The sequence below is a fragment of the Silene latifolia genome, chromosome Y (assembly GCF_048544455.1).
Source record: "Silene latifolia isolate original U9 population chromosome Y, ASM4854445v1, whole genome shotgun sequence".
In the NCBI taxonomy this organism is placed as follows: domain Eukaryota; kingdom Viridiplantae; phylum Streptophyta; class Magnoliopsida; order Caryophyllales; family Caryophyllaceae; genus Silene; species Silene latifolia.
The window spans coordinates 44,385,723-44,408,672 of record NC_133538.1 but is presented as its reverse complement, the minus strand read 5'-3'; the positions used below and the strand labels follow the sequence as shown (position 1 = coordinate 44,408,672).

General features: G+C 36.2%; 6 protein-coding genes across 6 annotated transcripts; 1 reads left to right on the top strand and 5 right to left on the bottom strand.

Annotated features, from left to right (window-relative positions):
* Positions 1–3,638: 3,638 nt before the first annotated feature.
* LOC141627376 (uncharacterized) lies at positions 3,639–5,445 on the bottom strand. The gene is made up of 4 exons (XM_074440678.1): positions 5,337–5,445; positions 4,466–4,644; positions 4,270–4,390; positions 3,639–4,163 (listed from the first exon to the last, which is right to left on the bottom strand). Exons 1-4 carry the CDS (start codon positions 5,358–5,360, stop codon positions 4,029–4,031), a joined length of 459 nt encoding a protein of 152 aa, XP_074296779.1. The 5' UTR covers positions 5,361–5,445; the 3' UTR covers positions 3,639–4,028.
* Positions 5,446–5,531: 86 nt separating this feature from the next.
* On the bottom strand, positions 5,532–6,947 carry LOC141627960 (replication protein A 70 kDa DNA-binding subunit B-like). The gene is made up of 5 exons (XM_074441154.1): positions 6,783–6,947; positions 6,518–6,673; positions 6,139–6,406; positions 5,935–6,034; positions 5,532–5,817 (listed from the first exon to the last, which is right to left on the bottom strand). The coding sequence occupies exons 1-5, from the start codon at positions 6,945–6,947 to the stop codon at positions 5,652–5,654; spliced, it is 855 nt and encodes a 284-aa protein (XP_074297255.1). The 3' UTR covers positions 5,532–5,651.
* A 4,216-nt stretch (positions 6,948–11,163) lies between these two features.
* Positions 11,164–11,601, top strand: LOC141627959 (secreted RxLR effector protein 161-like). The gene has a single exon (XM_074441152.1). It carries the CDS (start codon positions 11,164–11,166, stop codon positions 11,599–11,601), a length of 438 nt encoding a protein of 145 aa, XP_074297253.1.
* A 2,133-nt stretch (positions 11,602–13,734) lies between these two features.
* LOC141626947 (uncharacterized) lies at positions 13,735–15,155 on the bottom strand. Its single transcript, XM_074440506.1, has 5 exons — positions 15,083–15,155; positions 14,875–14,986; positions 14,513–14,691; positions 14,308–14,428; positions 13,735–14,211 (listed from the first exon to the last, which is right to left on the bottom strand). Exons 1-5 carry the CDS (start codon positions 15,103–15,105, stop codon positions 14,101–14,103), a joined length of 546 nt encoding a protein of 181 aa, XP_074296607.1. The 5' UTR covers positions 15,106–15,155; the 3' UTR covers positions 13,735–14,100.
* Positions 15,156–15,341: 186 nt separating this feature from the next.
* Positions 15,342–17,030, bottom strand: LOC141626948 (uncharacterized). The gene is made up of 4 exons (XM_074440507.1): positions 16,679–17,030; positions 15,876–16,139; positions 15,615–15,714; positions 15,342–15,464 (listed from the first exon to the last, which is right to left on the bottom strand). The coding sequence occupies exons 1-3, from the start codon at positions 16,826–16,828 to the stop codon at positions 15,706–15,708; spliced, it is 423 nt and encodes a 140-aa protein (XP_074296608.1). The 5' UTR covers positions 16,829–17,030; the 3' UTR covers positions 15,342–15,464; positions 15,615–15,705.
* A 1,164-nt stretch (positions 17,031–18,194) lies between these two features.
* Positions 18,195–21,347, bottom strand: LOC141627958 (uncharacterized). Its single transcript, XM_074441151.1, has 4 exons — positions 20,789–21,347; positions 20,328–20,701; positions 19,680–20,171; positions 18,195–19,619 (listed from the first exon to the last, which is right to left on the bottom strand). Exons 1-4 carry the CDS (start codon positions 21,345–21,347, stop codon positions 18,195–18,197), a joined length of 2,850 nt encoding a protein of 949 aa, XP_074297252.1.
* Between the last annotated feature and the right edge of the window lie 1,603 nt (positions 21,348–22,950).

Genomic DNA, 22,950 nt, shown 5'->3' with positions numbered 1-22,950 from the left:
TTTTCGGCTTATTTTCACTTTCACTTGATTCAAATTTCAAAGCTCTATTGATTCGATTCAAATTTCGATTCGATTCGATTGATTCAATTTATTCTTATTGATTGATCCGGCTCAATTTCACTCCATTCGATTCATTTCAATTTTCAGCTCACTTCAGTTCAGCTCCACTAAATTCAGCCAATTTCAATTTTGCGAATCTTAAACTTAATAGTTTTTATTAATATTATATTAATATTATTATTAATATTATTTTATTATTATTATTTATTATTATTATTTATTTATTATTATTATTATTATTATTATTATTATTATTATTATTATTATTATTATTATTATTATTATCGTCATCATTAATTTATTATTAATTAATCATCCTCATTATTGTTATTATTATGAATATTATGGTTATTAAAATCAATAATATTCATATTAATATAATTAATACTATTATTATTATTATTATTAATGTTCTTCTTCTTCCTCTTCTTCTTCTAATAATAATAATTATAATAATTATAATTATAATTATAATAATAATAATTATTATTATTTATTATATTTAGTATTAATATTAATATTAATATTATTTCAGTTCAATTCAAATTTTAATAACTTAGTTAGTTCGATTCAGCTCGACTCCATTCGATTCGATTCGTTATTTCACTCGGCTCCATTCGATTCGGATTCGATTCGATTGATTCGGTTCTCCAATTCGATTCGATTCAGTTTCGATTAATTCAACTTAAAAAAACCAGAAAAAAACAGGCCCAGATTCTTACTTAACGATGTTATTGTCCAAAAATCACCATTGACTCTTAACCATACTCTCACAAACATCGCTTTTCGACCAGCACTATCTCTGCCCCCCATTCTCAGTAGAAACTCGTCATTTCGCCCTCATTTACACACGTTATTACACCACCCACATTGAACTGGCCACTAAATTTATATCCACAATTTCATAATTGGAATGATACTTATAATTTATGAGTCAAGTGTAGTACCAAGAACGTTGTGGTACATTCAAGAATAATCATAAAATATAGCGCAATAGGAAGAAGTTGAGGGGAATGGAGATATGAAATGAATCTATATACAAAATGACAATAAGTTAATGAAAACCTCGGAGCACGAAAAAAATATTAATATGAATACTATACAATGCAAAGTTTATAAAAAAGTTAAAAGTATGAAATGGTATCATCATTAAGTAAATTATATACAACTCTTGTACCGGTAGTTTTGAAGGAGCAGTGCGAGAAATTGTTCACAAACTGCGAAACGTTGCCAGTCAACTAAGGCCCTGTTCTTTCTGGCTTTTTAGAGCTGAATTGAATGAATCGAATCGAATGGAGTGAATCGAATCGAATGGAATGGAATCGAATCGAATCAATGGAATGAATCGAATCAATCGAATCGAATAGAATGAATGAATCGAATCGAATCAATAGAATGAATTGAATCGAATCGAAATAATCATATTAATAATAATAATAATAATAATAATAATAATAATAGTATTAAATATTATTGTTATTATCAACTATAATATATTAATATTCATAGTATAATAGTAATACTAAAATTAATATTTATAAGAAAAAAATTATAAAATTATATATGAATAATCATAAATTATAATAATGAAAACATAGTATTTTTCTACTAATAATATTTTTAATAACAATAATAAATAATAAGGTCATATTAATAATGATATTAGTAAAATAATTGTTTAGAATAAAAACACTCAAGTAAGCGTTGCTCGAATTCAAGTCGAGTCAACGCCCTACTCTCATATGGCATCTCGAGCCTATGCTTGATCTCTTCGGATGGATCTTTCACGCTTAACAAAGGCCTCAAAGGGTATGCAAAAGGTCCTTCTCTGATGTCTTACGGTAATGGTGGATAGTCGGGACCTTGCTTGAAGCTAAGATCTATGTGCCCTCTTGTAGTAGCTCGAGTAGTCTTACTTCTAGAGAGAGGAAGTTGTTGGTGAGAAGTTTTTACCATTGATTGGTGAATAGTGTGATATTTATAGGTTTTATGTGTACCTCAAATGATGGTTTGGCAAGCACGGTTACCATATTCGCTATGAATACGCCTTACCGATTCGCGATTCGCTTATAGAAAATGTGTTACATGTATTTTCAGTAATCAACTTGATAGAATTCGCTTTTTAACGGTTTGTGATTCGTAGGGTACCAAGCGAATTTGTAACCATGTTGGCAAGCGTGTTGACTTGTAAGACCCCGTGTTGGCAAGTGAGTCAAGTCGGTTCGGTGTGCCTCACTAATAATATTAATAATAAATGTTATGAATTTTAATAATAATACCAATAAATGTTATGAATTTTAATAATAATACCAATAACAATAATAATAATAATAATAATAATAATAATAATAATAATAATAATATCAACAACAACAACAACAACAACAACAACAACAACAACAACAACAACAACAACAACAACATTAATAACATTATTATTCATTTTAAGAATAATATTCATCATCATCATCATCATCATAATAATAATAATAATAGTAATAATAATAAATAAATAAATAAATTATTAACAATATTATTAATTATAATTATAATAATAATAAATATTAAATAATATTAATATTAAAAAAATAGTATTATTGTTAACAAAATTAATAATAACTATTATTTAAATTAGTAAATTAAAAATGAAATTTGAATTTAATGGAATTGAAATTGAACTTAACTTAACGAATTGAATGGAGTGAATCAACTTAATCGAATCGAATGGAATGAATCAATTGAATCAATCAATCGAATAGAAATGAAATTTTAATCGAAAAATGGTGAAAATAAAGCGGAAGGAAAGAGCAGCGACGCACAACAACATTCAAGATGGGTAAGCAATTCTGAAAACAATTGGGTGAGATACTTATTAATTGTAAAGATATTTCTCGAGGAAAAAGATTGGTATATGAAATCATTAAGCTACATAAACATTCAAAAGTCAAGCAAAATATGAAATGTACTGAGTAATATTCCCATAACTATTTGATCAAAATAGGTATGTGTACGCCTATTTATTGAAAAAAAGTGTAGAATGAGGAATGATGCAAAATTTCTCCATAGGGTAGATGAATGACTTGTTATGCGTTGACATTCCAAGACGATAGATTGAAATTCCTGTATAACCATGGGATGCTGGATGAATTCATTACTTAACTAGTTAATTGCTTGTAATTAATCTGGCTGTTTTTTGAAGAAGAAAGGTCAAAGGACTCAAATGAGAGGAATAGATGATATCGGTTACGACTTACGACTGTAAAAGTAGTGAGCATTGAACAGTCATCATACTCCGTATTCTTTTATTTTCATTTCTTTATTTCTAATTTTCTACCCACCTATAATCTATAAATATGATAAATTGACTCTTTAAGTTGAAGCCAACGTAACAGTCAGATGATTAAGATTAAAACACATACATATATTTAATACATACTAGTTGTTGTATCGCACGCGGTGCGCGCGATACCCTAAGATATAGTAACCGATATATTTCACTTTGAATATTATAGATTATATAGTTACTAATCTGTTTTTTGTATCAAAAGTGCGACTATTTATGAACGATAAAATTTGAGGGAGGCATAGTTACAGTTGTCGACATGTAGGATAGAATGTTGATCTCTACAAGGAGACCAGAAAGACTCACCTCCTCCTGTATCCCGAATAACATGCATAGCTAAACACCCATATCAAAGGGAGCACAGTACAAGTAATGTCAAAAGAATAAAGCAGCCAGCTTAGAAGCGTAAACTAATTATGCAACATTGTTTAATTTTGGTACATGCCAAGAACAATCTTCTAAGTCCACTAATGACCTGCCGAGTGCCTGAATTTATTCTTTATTTGGCTCCGTGCAACTGTTGTGGGGATAGTTATCTCCGGAACATGCATTTCTGGTACGGCACAATGTGCACGGGCAACAAAAGCATACAAAAGTACCTGAACTGGCATTGGACGGTTCTAGTTTAGTGTAGAGAAACTTCTTTCAGGATCCACCTTAGGACTTGAGCTCGGGAAAGAGAGGTTTCTGGCGTCACCTGAATATAAATGGGAGTACTTCTTATCCTTCTTTCAATTTGGACAAGGTAGTCCTCTTTTTCCTGCAACCAATATTACATATATATGTGATGAGGCTGAATTTATCGTAGCCTTGTTAGGCTGGTAAGGTGTGGACTATTTGTGACAAGACTGGACAATTATGAGTACCTGTGCAGGCATTGAGAACAAGGTTACTGCTTTGACTTCTAGTAACCTCTCCGCGTTCTTAGTCAACGCAGTGAAAAAACAGGCTCCAGTATCATCTGCTGCCTCAAATGTTATTGACATTCTGTGTTTACAATTTCGGGTTGTATAAGGTGTGTGATCTGGTGTTGATTTTTTGCCTAGTTTCAGGAATCCTTACCTGGCAGTGGAAATAGCATTCTCTGTTAAGCATTGAGTACATGTATATGCCACACCGATGTCTTGATAATTGCCTGTTCCGCATTCACTACAGCCAAGGTATAAGCGTATTTTTCTACGGTCAAATTCATTCAGTCTTACATGCAACCAGTGGTGCTCCTCTTGTAGAGTATTCTGAACCTGTTAGTTGCAATCAATAGAATTTTTTTAGACAATACAGCAAGCATCTAATACAGTACAACAGTTAGAGAACCAGTGGTGATCTTCTTGTACAGACTTGACAATTGAAACTGGTTTGACCACAATACAGTAAAACATTTCATTAGAAGATATTCCTATTCTTAATACCATCCGCTCTTTTGATACTCTCACTGTTATGATCAAATAAAGTCCCAGTAGATCTATGCCTTACCCACATTGTCTACACTCCTGCAAACTTAATCCTTTACATTTTAAAAACACAAACAACTATCATAATGATGATGGAAAACAGCATACGTATAATCATTTTGCTAAGGAAAAATTCACACATAATGAATGACATCATCTCAAATTTTTTTTAATCTCCCCTAAATACCCTTATTTTGTAGATTGTTCAGGTTATTTTGAGTAATAGATATCATCTGTATGTTATTTAGAAAGCTAATCAATTTAAGGGACAAATGAAAATATTAAGAGAAATTATGATTATTGGAGGAAACTCTTCATGAATAAAAATAGATGAGAGTTAAGTAGGTCCTTATTTGCCTCTCCCCTATCATTTTTTTTTTTGTTGATTGGAATGAAGCATGCAGTGGCAATTTGTATGGTGTAGAGATAAGTTGAAGACATAACCAATTAGACTATTTATTGGTAATAAGATGAATTCTTACTTTCTTCTGAAAGAGCCTCTGCATTGTGATTATGATACGTTGCGTTTGTGGGCGGCGCACTTCACAGATTTGGTGGTTCTTGGCAGCAAGTAGGTTCTTATTTGCCTCTCCCTTATCATTTTTTTTGTTTAAGAAGGATTAATATTTGGTAATGACAAGAGTAAACCAGTTTATGATGTCTTACCAAGCACGGAGTGCATTAGCATTTTCCCCTTGTGGATCTAAGATGATAAATGTTAAATGTGATGTTGATAGTGAAAACCCTACATGATTAGCACATGCGGTTGACATAGTTATTTATAGATTCCACTACTGTTATAACTTTGAAGCGTAATTTTGATAATAGGAAGTACCTTTTTGGTAAGATGTCCTTAGAGCCGTGAAGCCAATAACAGGGAAGGATGTTGCCATGGATTGCAATGTATTGCATTCCTTAATGGCTAGTTCTCCCCAAGCAGTGACTATCATAATCTGTTCAGAGCTGTATGAGAAAAGAAATGGTGATCTTACTAAAGTTACATTTAGAAGATAGAATGCGCTATAGCTAAGCATGGTTTGAACTTTTAATGGTAAGATAAATTTTCAGGAGCTTATGTACCTCTGATCAACAAGGATAACTTCACGAGCATCCCAGTACTGGCCATTTTTCCGAGGAACCTCGTAAGTCTGACCCACATATATAACAATCCCCAACACATCTATAATTTAACAAGCATAAATTAGTAACTCAACCATTACAGATGTTTTCCCCTTTTTTTCAGGGGCGAAATGTAAACAGTAAAATGTGTTAATCATGCCTCACCGTATTGATCATCAATTGAGAATGACCTTGGGATAGACGAAATTAATATGTATTGAGGTTGAGCTGGACAGCTTGCCCGGAGAACAGGCGGCACAGTGGTCTTTCTATTAAATTCAATCTGAAACACCAGATCATCTGGATTGTCCAAGCATTGACCAGGTATCAACTTCACTTGGGCATTTGAAATTTCGTATTCCATTTCATCCTCTATTAGACCGTCAAACAATTCAAGCTCTTCATTGTATAGGATAGTCTTCAGTTTAGTTCCCTGCAGTAGGTACATTTACTTTAGACATTGAAGCAGGTGTAATTTATCATGATAACAAGGTTCATCAAATAATTTTTGATGTATATATACCCATAAGGTTGTAGAAGTTACCTCTTCATCTTCAAGTGTAACCATTTGGCATTCCGGTCTGCTGCTTTCCAATGAAGTACGCATATTCGTTTTCTCAATAACCTTGACCTGAATAGAATATGGATTCCTTCTACTTGCAAGGGCTTTGAAGAGTCTCCTCATAGGTTTCATGGTGAGCTTCACAGGTAACATATGTATTAGTGCATAAACTAAATAACTTAGTTATTTAACACAACTGTAAACAACAATGTAAAATTTGTATAGTATGCAAAGATCATAAACTTACAAATGAAGATGATGCACAGTAATGCTTGAAGAGAGTATAGACAGGTTTTAGTGATGGTGGTTGAGGTTGCTTGTAATTTATGAAAAGAGAGAATGGATATGAGTAGTTCTCATACTTATAGTACTTTAGATGTATGGTTAGGGCTACCAAGTACTTACCAATCATTCCTCTGGTAGCTTGTTTAGTGGTTTTTGGGTGTGTGTTATCATGTCCATGGGGATATGTTATTATATTAATACATATTGTTGGTGATTTAAGTGTCATCGACCATTTAAATGTAATTGGATATCGTGGTAAAAATCGTACGGAAGCTCGTAATGTTATAATATGAATCGGGAGTGTGGAGTACACGTTCATATATAAACAAATTATGGAGCTAACGGGATGAACGGAAGAAAAGGAAAAGAAACATTAATCGATCGATTAATGTAGTCGACCAAAGACATCGATCGACTAAGTCATATTGATCGATCGAATAAATTGTTAGCCTGGGATTGTTCGATCGAGCAAAGGGGAATTGTCCAACTGTTCGATCGAGCAAGAAGAATTGTCAAACTGTTCGATCAAGCAAGAAGAAATCTTGTCAAGTTGTTCGATCGAGAAGCCATATTGGTCGATCGACCAACTTGGTCATTCGATCGAGAGTAATAAATTTGAAAAAACAGGAACGACGCTCTGTTGAAAATGAATGGGTATGTACCTATTCACTTTAATTCTGTTTCATGCATTCACACCAATGTCAAAGGGTGCATATTTTCCTATAAATAGGAGGACATATGTGAAAGTTTATATACAAGAAAAATTTCAGATTTTACCTTTCTACAAACCATTCAAAACAGTAAAGTTTCTTTGTTTTCTCGCCTAAGAATACAAAGGTCGGTGTAGTTTTATCCTACGATCGATTTCGCGGTTTCCCTAGGCTTGTAAGGGGCGAAATACTTTCTAAGGAAAGCAGTCCCTTGCGACTCTACATTAATCTAAGTACCATATATTTCCTTTCTATATATATTCATATTGTTTCATACACTATATATATACCCCTTTTCTCCAACATTCTTAGAAAGTATTTTATATAAGTATTAATATAGTGTATTAATATAGTATTGTTGTCATGGATGATATGAAAGGAAAGAGTAAGTTTGAGATATTGGAAAAATTTGAAGGAATTGATTTTCGTAGATGGCAAAAGAAAATGCACTTCAAACTTTCTCATTTAAAAGTAGCCTATGTGATTACTACACCATGTCCTCCGGAACCGGAAGATGATCAAGCCATTGATGCCCTCCGTAGAAAGGCTAAATGGGAGAATGATGATTATATATGTCGTGGACATATATTAAATGGTATGTCAAATACACTATTTGACATGTATCAACATGTTGAATCTTCTACTTTGCTTTGGGATCAATTGGAGAAGAGGTATATGGATGAAGATGCCACAAGTAGCAAGTTTTTGGTAAGTCGTTTTATGAACTATAAAATGACGGACTCTCGTCCCGTGTCGGAACAATTTAATGAACTAGTTCATATTATTAATCGTTTTTCTCAATATGACATGCCTATGAATGAGAATATGTCCGTGTCTAGTATTATTGAGAAATTACCACCGACTTGAAAAAATTTTAAGCATGAATTAAAACATAAAAAGGAAGCCATGACTTTGGCCCAACTTGGTAGAAGTCTCCAAGTCGAGGAAGGCCTTAGGGCCGAAGAAAATGACAAACCTACCGGAAAGGTAGATGCTAAGAGTTCCTCCATTAATATGGTGGAACAAGGGGAAAGTTCTAAGTGGAAGGACAAGGACAAAGGCAAAGGCAAGAAACGCCCTTATAATGATACTAATAATGAACCGAACAAGAAACCAAAAAGTGCTTGTTGGATATGCGGTAAAACCGGACACTTTAAGGCGGATTGCCGAGTAAGGAAGAAGAAAATGAAAACTTCGGGGAAAAGCACCGGACAAGGGTCTAAGGACCATGGTGCTTCTACTAGCCAAGGTAATATTTTAAATTGTATTAAAAATAATTCTAGTAAGAATTATGTTACATCTATTGATGAGGCAAATTATGTGCAGGATGATGAAATAATTTGGTGGATTGATTCAGTGCAACAACACATGTTTGCAAAAATCGTTCTTGGTTCAAAAATTTTGTACCGGTAGAAGACGGATCCATTCTTCACATGGGCAACGAATCAACCGCAAAAATACAAGGCCGTGGAAATATTACTTTAGTATTTAGTTCCGGAAAAACCGTAGTATTAAAAGATGTATTATATGTACCCGACATAAGGAAAAACTTAGTATCGGGAGGATTATTAAATAAATCCGGTTATAAACAAGTAATAGAATCGGATAAGTATGTATTATCAAAATCCGGAATATTTATAGGTTTCGGTTATTATTGTAATGGTATGTTTATGTTAAATATAAATAAAATAGATGATTGTGTGTATATTGTTTCTACATCTACATCTCCGTCTAATTTATGGCATGCAAGGCTTGGACATGTTCATTATAAGCGACTTCTTCTTATGTCTAAACATGACTTAATTCCACCATTTGATTTACAAACTCGTAAATGTGAGACATGTATGCTTACTAAAATTACTAGACAACCTTTTAAAAATATCGTAAGTACATCACAAATGCTAGATTTAATACATAGTGATTTATGTGATTTACATTCTACTCCTTCTTTAGGAAATAAAAGGTATTTGGGAACTTTTATTGATGATTATTCCCGGTTTTGCTATGTCTATTTAATGCATACTAAAGATGAGGCTCTTGATAAATTTATCACTTATAAAAATGAAGTAGAATTGCAAAAATCTAGCAAGATTAAAAGACTTCGAACCGATCGAGGTGGTGAGTACTTGGATCCTAAGTACTTTGCAAATTGTGGAATTATACATGAAGTTACTCCTCCATACACACCACAATTAAATGGTGTAGCGGAAAGGAAAAATAGATCTCTAAAAGAGATGATGAATTCCATGCTATCATACTCGGGTTTGAGTGAAGGTTTTTGGGGTGAAGCCGTGTTGACCGCATGTTATCTATTAAATAGAGTGCCAAACAAGCGGAATGACATAACCCCATATGAACTTTGGTACAAAAAGAAGCCGAATCTAAGTTATCTTAGAGTTTGGGGATGTCGGGCCGTTGTAAGACTACCCGATCCTAAAAGGAAAACTTTGGGAGAAAAAGGAATAGATTGTATATTTATTGGTTATGCTATGCATTCAAAAGCATATAGATTCTATGTAATAGAACCTAATAATTCTATTGCGATTCATTCCGTGATTGAATCAAGGGATGCAATTTTCGATGAAGAAAGATTTACATCGATGAAAAGGCCTAAAGACTTAGTGCCAAATATTAGTAATGATGCTAGCAACTCATCACAAAGTTCGGTCAACCCCTCCCAAGTGGTTGTGCCTAGGAGAAGTAAAAGAGCTAGAAAAGCAAAGGACTTTGGTCCGGACTTCCAAACTTATTTAGTGGAAGGATCTAGGGACGAACTAGGACTTCAATATGCTTATTGTTATAACATAGATGAAGATCCTAAGACATTTAAAGAGGCAATGACATCACAAGATGTTGCCTTTTGGAAAGAAGCCATCAATGACGAAATGGATTCCATAATGGGAAACAATACATGGGTTCTTTCTGATTTACCAAAAGGATGTAAACCTTTAGGTTGTAGATGGATCTTTAAGAAAAAGATGCATGTTGATGGCTCCATCGACAAGTTCAAAGCTCGATTAGTTATTCAAGGCTTTAGACAAAAGGAAGGAATAGACTATTTCGATACTTATGCACCGGTTGCTAGAATTTCTACAATAAGGTTATTAATAGCAATTGCTTCCATACATAATTTGGTAATACACCAAATGGATGAAAACAAGCGTTTTTACATGGTGAATTGGAAGAAGAAATTTACATGAAACAATAGGAAGGTTTTATTATGCCCGGACAAGAGCATAAGGTTTGCAAGTTGGTGAAATCCTTATACGGACTTAAACAAGCACCAAAGCAATGGCATCATAAATTTGATGAAGTAGTCTTGTCTAATGGTTATAAACTTAATCAATCGGACAAATGTGTATATAGCAAATTTGATAACTCCGGTAATGGTGTCATCATTTGTTTATATGTTGATGATATGTTAATTTTTGGTACGGATCAAAAGCAAGTTGATCTTACTAAGGCATTTTTATCATCAAATTTTGCTATGAAGGACATGAGCATAGCGGATGTGATTCTTGGAATTAAGATCAAAAGAACTAATCTTGGAATATCCTTGTCACAATCTCATTACATTGAGAAAGTACTTAAAAAGTTTAATTGTGAAAATAGCGGTCATTCACTCATTCACCAATGGAGGCAAACATAAAGCTAATGCCCAATACGGGATTACCATTGTCACAATTGAAGTATTCTCAAGTCATAGGATGTTTAATGTATGCTATGACAAGTACTCGACCGGATATTGCATATGCAGTTGGAAGGTTAAGTAGATACACGAGTAATCCAAGTAGTCATCATTGGAGCGCGGTAATGCGTGTTTTAAAGTATCTTAAGAGTACAAAAGACTTTGCATTAACCTATAGTGGGAATCCTTCAGTGTTAGAAGGCTACTCGGATGCAAGTTGGATTACCAATATTGAAGATCATTCTTCAACTAGTGGTTGGGTCTTTTTGCTTGGGGGAGGTGCCATTTCTTGGGCTTCCAAAAAGCAAACTTGTATTACGACATCCACTATGGAGTCGGAATTTGTAGCCTTGGCAGAGGAAAAAAGAGGCGGAATGGCTTAAGAATTTGGTATATGAAATACCTATATGGCCTAAACCGATATCTCCAATATCAATCCATTGTGATAGTCTTTGCAACTTTGGCTAAAAGCTTATAGTCAAATATATAATGGGAAATCAAGGCATCTCGGAGTAAGACATAGTGCTGTACGAGAATTAATTTCCAATGGAGTTATTTCGGTAGACTTTGTAAGATCTCAACAAAATCTTGCGGATCATTTAACTAAAAGTTTGGCAAAACATTTAGTTGAAAAGTCGGTTCTAGGGATGGGTTTAAAGTCCATTAAACCTTAAGTATTGGGATACCCAATTCCCCTCTAATACAATGTTAGAGGTAGAATTCAATGTGGAAAGCCTTTTATTTAAGATTGAAGTACATCAAAGTTTTATCCCGAAAGGTATGTACTTGGACCTGCTGTGAGTTAAGGATGAAGTGTTATCTTCTTAATGAATTTTTTGAAAAAATGTACTTGCAGGTACATGATAAAAGAATTCACCTATGTGAGACGTGAAGTATAGCCGACTTCGAAAGCTTTTGGACTCAAGCTTTTATACGCTCATGAGAGGATTAGGATACTAGGCTTGTAATAAGTATCAGTATATAACTTTATTTGTTAAATGTAATTTGTGTGTATTTTGCCTTCATGTATTCAATATGTTTAAGGGTTCAATCCTAAGAGACACCCTTTTTACTAGAGTATATGGAACGTGCATTTTACTATGTGAAAATTCAATCTTCGTGACATTTTCATTTATGCGCAAATTTGATGGTTAGTAGGTATTTAAAGACGAATCAAGGATTACACTTAAATGGGGGAGGAATGTTGGTGATTTAAGTGTCATCGACCATTTAAATGTAATTGGATATCGTGGTAAAAATCGTACGGAAGCTCGTAATGTTATAATATGAATCGGGAGTGTGGAGTACACGTTCATATATAAACAAATTATGGAGCTAACGGGATGAACGGAAGAAAAGGAAAAGAAACATTAATCGATCGATTAATGTAGTCGACCAAAGACATCGATCGACTAAGTCATATTGATCGATCGAATAAATTGTTAGCCTGGGATTGTTCGATCGAGCAAAGGGGAATTGTCCAACTGTTCGATCGAGCAAGAAGAATTGTCAAACTGTTCGATCAAGCAAGAAGTACTGTCAAGTTGTTCGATCGAGAAGCCATATTGGTCGATCGACCAACTTGGTCATTCGATCGAGAGTAATAAATTTGAAAAAACAGGAACGACGCTCTGTTGAAAATGAATGGGTATGTACCTATTCACTTTAATTCTGTTTCATGCATTCACACCAATGTCAAAGGGTGCATATTTTCCTATAAATAGGAGGACATATGTGAAAGTTTATATACAAGAAAAATTTCAGATTTTACCTTTCTACAAACCATTCAAAACAGTAAAGTTTCTTTGTTTTCTCGCCTAAGAATACAAAGGTCGGTGTAGTTTTATCCTACGATCGATTTCGCGGTTTCCCTAGGCTTGTAAGGGGCGAAATACTTTCTAAGGAAAGCAGTCCCTTGCGACTCTACATTAATCTAAGTACCATATATTTCCTTTCTATATATATTCATATTGTTTCATACACTATATATATACCCCTTTTCTCCAACACATATTTTTTTAAAATGCTTTAGTTTTGATATGGTTTTTGAATATAGTCATAGTTCTAGTTATTTTAAAATGACACTTGCTATTCTTATGCAGTAATTCCGAGTCTACGGAGTGGCATGCGTAGTTGTAAGACGGGCTTAGGTACCTGAGCGAAATAAAACATTAACCATAATATTTTACAAACTAAGAGGAACTATCATGCCTGATAATATTCAGCTAATTGAGCATTTAGTAAAGACAGTGGGAGGAATGCACAGTGGAAATGTTGTATTAAGAGTTCCTAGTAAATCTACTTTACTAATTATACCCAAGTATTATAGTAGCCTTAGAAGTCTTAGTAGATTTACTCAAAGTTGGGGTTCTTAAATAGAACTATAACACTTCTTTTAACTGTATTTGCAGCATACTGAATCTTGGTACTTAGGAATGCACCTGACTTAAAGGCTGAATATTCGCCTTATAAGTCAAAGAAATTGTGGTTCAAGAGTTGAACTAAAAGCACAACCATAAGGGACTTATATTAACTAATAATATCCTGATGTTTTTGACTTAGGCATGGTTAATCTTACATAGTGACCTATGCCCACAAAAGTTGCGGATGGCACAATAGTTTAGCGGTCATGCAACAAAAGATGCTAAATATTACATAGGTAAGCACAAATTGATCTAAGTGTTCATAGAGTGATTAATTAGCCACTGAACTGATTAGTCGCTTGGGGAATTTATTTTCCGTGGCCCTCCTGCGACAAAAGTAAGACCATGCATCCCACATTGATTGTTTGGGTTCTTCAAAAGACATTCGTGCTTGCAGGGTCTGCAAAATGATAATCAGCTCAGGCTCCTAGCCAGCAACTTACGTTAGGGTAAGTTGCTTTAGAACCCACTTAAGAACTCGACTGCGTGATAGAGATGCTGCTGGGCCAACTTGGATGTAGTTGCAACTCTAAGTTTGCATTCGCGTTCTGTAAGGTAGCTCTGCTTAGCCTACATGAATGGTTTATAAGTTTTTATTTTAGCGCCCAAGCTAAGGAAACCAGTAAAAGTGAAGCAATTACAGCTATTTTTTTTATGAGGAATTACCTCTAGGGACATTGCATGCAGGGCAGTTGCCTTTGCTTCTAAGAGCTTTTCAGCATCCTCAGTAAAAGTCGTGAATGTATATGAGCCGGTTTCATCGATAGCTTCAAATGTTATATTCATCCTGCAATTGTTTACTTGGTGTTAGTGTACCCGTACTTCATTCCATTTATTTTTGAAAACAGTCGTATTGTATAGCTATGTTTACCTTGGAGAGGAGTTGACGTTTTCCCGGTGGCATGCATCACATTTGTACTTGACATTTATGTCTATATTGCTACGTGTTCCACAGTGGCTGCAACCAAGGTAAAACCTGACATCCTTCCTGTCAAACTCAGGAACTGATATATAAAGCCAATGACGCTCTTCCTGTAAAGTATGTGAAGCCTGTGGATGGCATAAGGTTTCAGTCCATGTTTTTTTTAGGGTAATAGCCCTTAACTCACACCTAGGTTGTTAGAAACTTGTGTGGGTAACAGGAACGTGTCCAGTCGTTTTTATGAACCTAACATGGTCGCGGCCAGAAACAACCTGTATGTTGAAGTCAGCATGCATAAGGTTTCCCCATACCTTTTTGCTTCGCAGCATTTTAATTGAAGTGATTATGTGGCGAGTGTCTGGAACACGCACTTGAACCACTTGGCCTTGCTTGACTTTCACAACCTCTTTATTTGCTCTTGCCCTATTTGAATGTGAATCAAAAAATTCAGCCAGCATTTTATACCAAGTTTTTCTTTTATAAAGATTAATGTAACTATACTAAAGGATATGGAGTTACCATGCACGAAGAGCTTCAGCCATCTCTCCTTTTGGTTCCAACTTAATAAAAGTTGAGGTCGTCGTTGAAAGTGAAAATCATGTGTTCAAATATACAAAGCACGCCATTTTATTTGGCTGAAAGACCAGCGACAACTCTGAATAGAACAGTTCAGTGACTTTTACGACAGGACAATTATCGGACTAAAGATTAGAATCTATATAAATGAGTTTGGTAGCTGTAGCTATGTTTTCAGCTAGCGGAGAGTCGAAGACCTTTATGATAGGATGGCTTTAGGGAGGTAAGCCCAATGATTGGAAATTCCTGAACAATGTCCCTCAATGCTTCACATTCCTTGGTGACGAGGTCTGCCCAAACTGTTATTATCATCGGCTGTGATGTGCTGCAATGTAATCAAGAGATTTTTCTATTAGAATATATTTTTGGCTATTAGGACTTCCCACTGTTGCTATCTGGTAATTAACAGGGGAAAAAAAAAAAGAACTTTACAATGCCGTGGCCACCCAAATATGGTTTATTCAGGCATCCGTACCTCCGATCAACAAGGATTATTTCACAAACATCCACTGCTGGACCAGTTTGGCGGTGCACCTGGCGCACATCATCAACGTAGATAAGGATTCCTAAAGCGTCTGCACATTGCCAAAGATTAGTGTTAAACTATAACATACATTGTTAATTAAGCAACACAATGCTTGGTTTGGGTAGATTAATTGCTTGATCTTTGGATTTCATTTAATAAGGGTGCAACGTAAAGTAACGATCATTGTGAACTAATTCCATGGGAGTTTACCGTATCGGTCAGCATCTCCAAGTGTCCTTGGAATTGATCCAAGGGCCACATACTCGGACCAGGTGGAGGGTTTGAGCCAATCTGCTGAATAATTGTGTTGTTAGTAAAACTAAGCTGAAATGGATGATCATCAGGATGGGTCCTATACTTGTCAGGTACCACTTTCAGCTTGGCATTTGAGATTTCATATTCCATTCTATCATGGATTACATCTTCATATGCCTCAATTTCATCATTGTACAACGTTGTCTTGATTTTACTGCCCTGCATTGCTTAAGCTTAGTTATTTTGCGAATTTGGGATTTTTTTTATTTAGGAAAAGAATGCAAGACAACTAAACATGCGATGTGCAAAAAAAAAAAGAACAGGCCTAGTTGTCTTGCATTCTCCATTTTCACAACTAAAGATAAGAAACGACAACTAACGATAGGGCGTAGTCATTCATGTATTATTGTTTACAATTGCTAATGTAGCAATTGTACATGTATATAGGTAAAGCCACATCATTTGGCAACCCAAGAATAAAAAGATGCACCTGTAATTTTCCACCCCGTCTATGTAGATTGCAGATAGTAGCATAATAAAGATGGGCAGCCATGTTAGTATTTTGAGTAATCATTCAAAGGTCGAGCTATTACGCTAACCAAATTAAACAATATGAACATCATGTGCAGAAATTAAACTCATATCGCTACAGCATGAATGTCTATTTTCCTAGCTGAAGACCTTGAAACACAGAAATGTCATTTATAATATCAAACACATGAGTAGAAAACAGTAGCCGCTCAGTTCAGATAAGTTACCTCCTCATCTTGAAAAGTTATTCTCTGAAAGAGTACAGACTTGTTGGTGGGAGAACTATGAGTATTTGTTTTGTTGATGACCTTCAACCTAATAGAATATGGACCACTCTTATCTGTGAGATCCTTCAGAAGTATCTTCGGACTTTTCATGGCTATTTATGCAAAAACAGAGGAGTATTTTATCAGGTAAACTCTATCATTTTGCTTTATCATCATCTCAAAATCGATATTGAACAATTCCAAGAACACTTAAATAAATAAAGCTACTAAATGTAAAACCAACTTAGGAATGAAAGTGATGCAGGTAGGAGGTTGCTTGTTTCTGAGTTTCAGAATTGAGTATAACCTTAGTTTTATTGTAAGGGCTTTCTTTTATTAAGGCTTTAGCACATAGAAAAAGTATAAGGACAGATAAGTTTAGCATGTGAAATCTGTGGAGGTTGCTTGTGGTTAAATTTGATGGATTTTCTGGACAATGTGTACTTGACTGAGAAATAGGCAAATACATAAGTTTCTTGTTTTCCACTGTGGTTATTCAACAATAAAAACCCAGCAGTCCAAGATAAAAACCCAGCAGTCCAAGAGCTTGCTTTTGTCCATTTTTCTTGGTCAAATATTTTATATAAAAAATAATGTCTTTTAATCGTTACTACTACAACTATTATTGGCACTGCTAAATCTTTTATTTGTTTTGGCCTCAGATGCATTATTATTTTTTTTTTACCCTTTACATATTTTCTAAAGTGGTTTTGTTCAATTAACAGTGTTCATTTGCAGGACTTTTTTTCTTCATTTTATGTAGTTTGATCTCACTTTTGTTCCTATTTTGATTGGGTTTATTGTTGTTTTACTACTTATACCTGGTTAATATTTTTTTTCTATTTTGTTATTAACCTTTGTATTTATGTTAATCTACCATTTAGTAAAGGTGACCATAAACGTAGGCGCCTTGCATCACCTTTTTCAGGCGTTGTTAATCACGCCAAAAACAGTAAAACACGGTGGAAGCAATAAACCCGTTCTTTTGGTAAACAAATACATGGTGGGGGAACAAACTTTGCAGCATCTAACATTTGATCTAATTGGTGATACTAAACATGGCCACAGAGGGACGATCTTTCAAAAAAAAAACCGTGGCAATAACCTCTAAAAGCAGTTAAGGACAAACTATTTACATTTACCAAGCTCAACATGGATCTTACTTGTCCATTTACTAAGGTGTAGGGGTGAAATTTCATGGTTAATGCTAACACAAAAGCCTGATACCATGCTGGCTTCCAAATCCGCTACCTTCCAAAAATGTCAATGGATCCATAAGTCTGTTCCCAAGCTTGCAAGACAGGAAAGTGTGTTAAATCCTTCTCAAAAGAGCTCAAGCTATTGTTGTTCTATCTACCCGCAGTGTTTTGTAATAAAATGAAAAGGCCAATATCAGCAGCTATAATTATGCGAACCTAAACATATATGCAGCGTAAAAGTGTATGGGTTAAGTTTAATAACAAAGCTTCGTTACCTTTTATATTAGCCTGATTCCTGCTCGTTTTAACATTTCAAAAGAGATGACATTTTTAACAGACGTTACTTTTCCATCTTCTGTGTCCCTCCCATGTAGCACCTTTAGTTGCTGCGCTGTCCTTGCACGCGAAAGAGCCACATATAACTGGCCGTGTAAGAAACAGGGTTTAGGTAAATAAACTCCAACTCGCTCCAATGTTTGACCTTGTGCCTTATTTATAGTCATAGCGAAACTGAGCTTAATCGGGAACTGCTTTCTCTGAAAATTAATAGGAAACTTTGGACTCCTGGATGGCCTTAGTGTTATTCTTGGTAGGAATACACGCTCTCCTGTGTAATAGCCAGTTGAAATTTCACATTCAATCATGTTTGGGTAAAAACGCTTACAGATTAGCCTAGTACCATTGCAGAGACCTGCTGACGGGTCAATATTCCGTAACAATATAGCCGGACAGTTTTCCTTGACAACCAACTCATGAGGAGTCATACCAGGAGGGCATAGTGTGTTTAGAAATTCAACCGGGTGTACGTTAGAGGTATCATCTATAACACTATCAAAGCTCTTGTAGACGTATTCCTTTCCTGGGAACTTATCTATCAACAGTGCGTTTATTAAATCCACATCATTGTTTCTTGGAGTAAGTATGACTCTACCAGTGAATATGCTTGGACAAAAAACCTTGTGCTGCACTTCAGGAAAGACGCATTCAACCAGAGCTGTAACTGGACACTGAGCACCGTTGGTCTGTAATATCAAATCTGATGGCAGTTGGACAGTCTCGTCCTCTACTGTTTGTAATTCCCCATTTCCCAGTTTCAGGAGGAATTCAGAAAACTCTGGATCTGCTCGTGCCCTTATGTTTTCAGTTAAGTTAAACTTTGTAAGGCTGTTCCATAAAGTTGAACTAACAATACTTGCCTCGACCGCTTCCAACTGAGTACGACGTGGTAAAACCGGAAGTACTTGGCGGAAATCACCTCCAAAAACGACTATCTTGCCACCAAAAATTTCTGAATTGCTGCAAACATCTTGTAACAACAAATTAAAGGCCTCAATACTCTGTTTTTTTGCCATTGAAGCCTCATCCCAGATTATAAGAGAAGCTTCACGCAACAAGCAGGCCAAGCAACCTTGTTTTGGGACGTCATAAGTCATTGTCTCTTCAGTGTCAAGCGGTATCTTGAATTGGGAATGACAAGTCCTGCCATTAGGCAAATTTGATGCTGCAATACCTGATGAAGAAGTCGCCAAACATATCTTGCCCATAGACCTGACTTTTGTATATAAAGCCCCATATAAAAAGGTCTTGCCGGTTCCACCTGGACCATCAATGAAGAAGGCCCCAGATTTGCCACTTTTAACGTGATGGATTATTGCTTTGTTTGTCGTTCTCTGGGCAATGTTTAGTTCCTTCCTAGAAGCCAACTACTCCATGGGTATAGGTGCATTCAAAGCCTCAGCTACATCTCTTGTGTTATTTATTACGTTATCCCGAGCCACCTGCAAATGCCCTAGGTTAAAATCCGCAAATTTCTTCCCCATTCCTTCTAGGAATTGGCCAATCTTTTCAGCCGTTAGATGCAGTATCATTTGTTCATTATTCTGAAATTCCTTCCTAAAATCTTCAGAGAGGGCACAGTAATATTTTTCCCAAAATTCTGAAGGGTTATTAGGGCTGCTGAAAATCAAAATGGTGGCAAACAAACGTCGTAGAGCATGCGGCATTTCCACTTGTACAGCCTCTTCCATGCAACTATCCGCTGCGTTATCGCGTTCGAGAATTCCCCTCCTTAGTGCGGCTTCTGGAAATGATGCAGACTGAACACCATCTACGGTTAGCAAATCTTCAAACGAGGTGGGCCCTCTCACATGTGCTAGTAATAGCCTAAGATAGTACCGTTCTCCTTCTCCAGGAGAAGCATGTGCGACCCTGCCAATGACTATCCCGCGCTCCCTAGCTTTCCATATCTTTTGTTGCTTGAGCCAAACGAAATGCTCTGGGAATTCGCTATACAAGTACTTTGGCCCTTATTCTTGCAAAGAATTCATGCGAAAAAATTCTGTGAGCATAGTCTTAGTTCGGTGCTCGTTAGCAACAATCCCTTCCAAAGATTCATGGGCTTGGAAACTCACCAATTGAGTATTAGGGTTATGGACAGGCAATGGCAGAACTGGTGGGTAAGTGTCAAACAAATTGAAATCGAATATTCTCCAGGCCGCCTCTGGCGGTGAAACCCACCTACCAGACTGATATCTTTCAATTTCATCTACAACTGCATTTGGACCAGCCCCTCCAACATTGAATTGCACTCGATCATGTCCTTTGTATACGTACTTGTATAGGTACTTGACTGCCTTTATGGTTGAACACACCTCCACATTCAGGTGACAATCAAACATGGCCAGGAGGTAAGGATTGTAAGGAATAACCCACCTATTATCCATGTTGAGCTTTCTAACCGCAACGGTTTCTCCAGTGTTACGCCTCATATACAATGGGTAGGAATCTGAACCATTGGTTGTAAACTCACAGTGTTTTTTTGGGTACCCAGACTTCCAGACCCTTTTCTTGTTTGTTACTTTCATTCACTAACAATCTGGAAAATCTGCACCATACGGGCCATGCATCATGTGCCTCAGAACAACAGCCCTCAAATGAGGATTATCCTGAGAAGGTATTTCTGCGCATACATATCTGTCAAAGCACTCCGGGTTCTTAATCTTGTGGTCTGGCTTAAGTATTATCAGGAAATGCGCATGAGGAAGTCCGCGTTTCTGAAATTCAACCACATTTATAATTGCTGCAACTTCCCCAAAAATCTTCTTCCCGATTATCTCTTTTCTAAGAGCCGTTAATTTGGCATTGAAAACCCAAGCCACCACATCAGGCCAAGCAGGATTGCACGTTATTGTCAAGAATATATCAGGTTTGCCATATTTCTGAACAAGAGCCATCGCATTTAAATAGCGACGTCTCATGTCACGAGGGCCTCCAAGAAAAGAAGGTGGCAGAATCATCCGCTTCCCTATATTTGCTGCACTGCTTTCCCCAAGCTCTATTGTGTCAAGTATCCCTTGGTAGAGATCCGCTCTAATAGTATCTTGGTTTAAGCAGAAGAAGTCAAGCCTTGTGTTTTCAATTTTGACATACATGTCTACAATGTATTTTTGGAATAATCTACCCCCTCACAGAAGAAAATTGCCAGGTCTAATTTGAAATTTGTACGCATAGTACTCTTGACATGATATACGCTTGTCAGCTTTGGTGTGCCTTCTAGTAGCATCTGTGGAAAGCAAATAAGGACATTATAAAGAAAGGCCTTTTTAACAACAACCCTTTACACTACACATTCATTTGAAGACCCATAGCTATAAAGTTTCAAGTCCTTAAGGGACTGTATTAAATTGTACTCTGTACAACTTTGCCATGACCATTTACATCAGAATGTTCAACATTCAGGTCTGTACTAATAACATTCCATGCAGGAATTTATGGGAATGAGCCCCGCAAAGGCGGCGCGTATGCAGTGTTATTAATGTTGATAAATCAGAATGTGCAAGTATTAGATTTTTCCGTACTGTAATTAGAAAGGGAGCAGGGATAAGAGACAGAACTCACTTGTAACCTCAGCTTCTATTAAGGACTGGGGATCATCGTCTGTGGCAGCCGAAACTGGGAACATAGAGCTGGAACCAGGTTCCACAGTTAAAGGTGCATTTTTTTTTTCAAACCCTGATGCCATCCACTCTCACCTCTAGGGAGCAATAGTGGATACTACACCGGGTCATAGCACCCATAGTAATGTTTTATCCTATGTTGATGTGCAGCCTTGCCATATGCAATGATGTGTGGGCCTTCATTTCCTGCGTGCGCTGTGTGTTCAAGCCACACTGCTGCCACCTCATCAGATGTTGGGGCATTGTATACACGCTGATCAAGGCTAGGATCAGTGCTCAATAGTATCCTTGTTTCTTTTGTGACTTCCACTTCACGGAGAGATCGGAAAAACTTGCCATATGGGTTAGCATCCATAAGCCCCATCAGTAACGTAACAGTATCCTCTTTTAATTGCGGAAATAATCCTAGCCGATTGTTCTTTTCATGTTTGGCATCATAAAAGTATAATTGTAAATATCTAGGTATGTTATCCATGGGTATGAGATTTGGCAGGTTATGGTAGACCTGGCCATGTGCCTTGAAGACATAAATCCCCTTTTTAGTTTTAGCATCGAAGCTGCCACCAAGGGACGTGAACGCAAACACATTATTGTACAGCCTTGAGAATTTCTGGAATTGTACAGACATTTCATCCCTTGCAGTAAAGAGTTGCAATAGTTCTTCAGGGTACTCATTAGATGCTAGGTCTATCTCTCCATCAGAACAACATAGTCCCTTACTCCCGTACTGAAACTTCTTGGCCCCACATTTCTGACAAACCGTAGGCGCTTTTAATGGGCATGCTTCTATTGGCACGGGTTTTCCACCCGCTGTAGCTGGTAAACCTGGAAGCAGTAAGTGTGTCAGTTACTATCGTAAGAAATCCCAACTGCAACTGCAACAATTCTGAGCAATGCAGGCACTCGTGGTACCTATCTATACCTTTTTTTTTAATACGCCTTCCTTTTGAAGGCTGCTCAGACTGTTGTTCCGAGTTTAGTACCGGGATTTCCAACCTCCTGGACCTGTAAGGCCTTTTGGAAGTACTTGCTGGTGGACTTGACACTCTTGACAGCTGCTCATCACCAGCACTCCCCA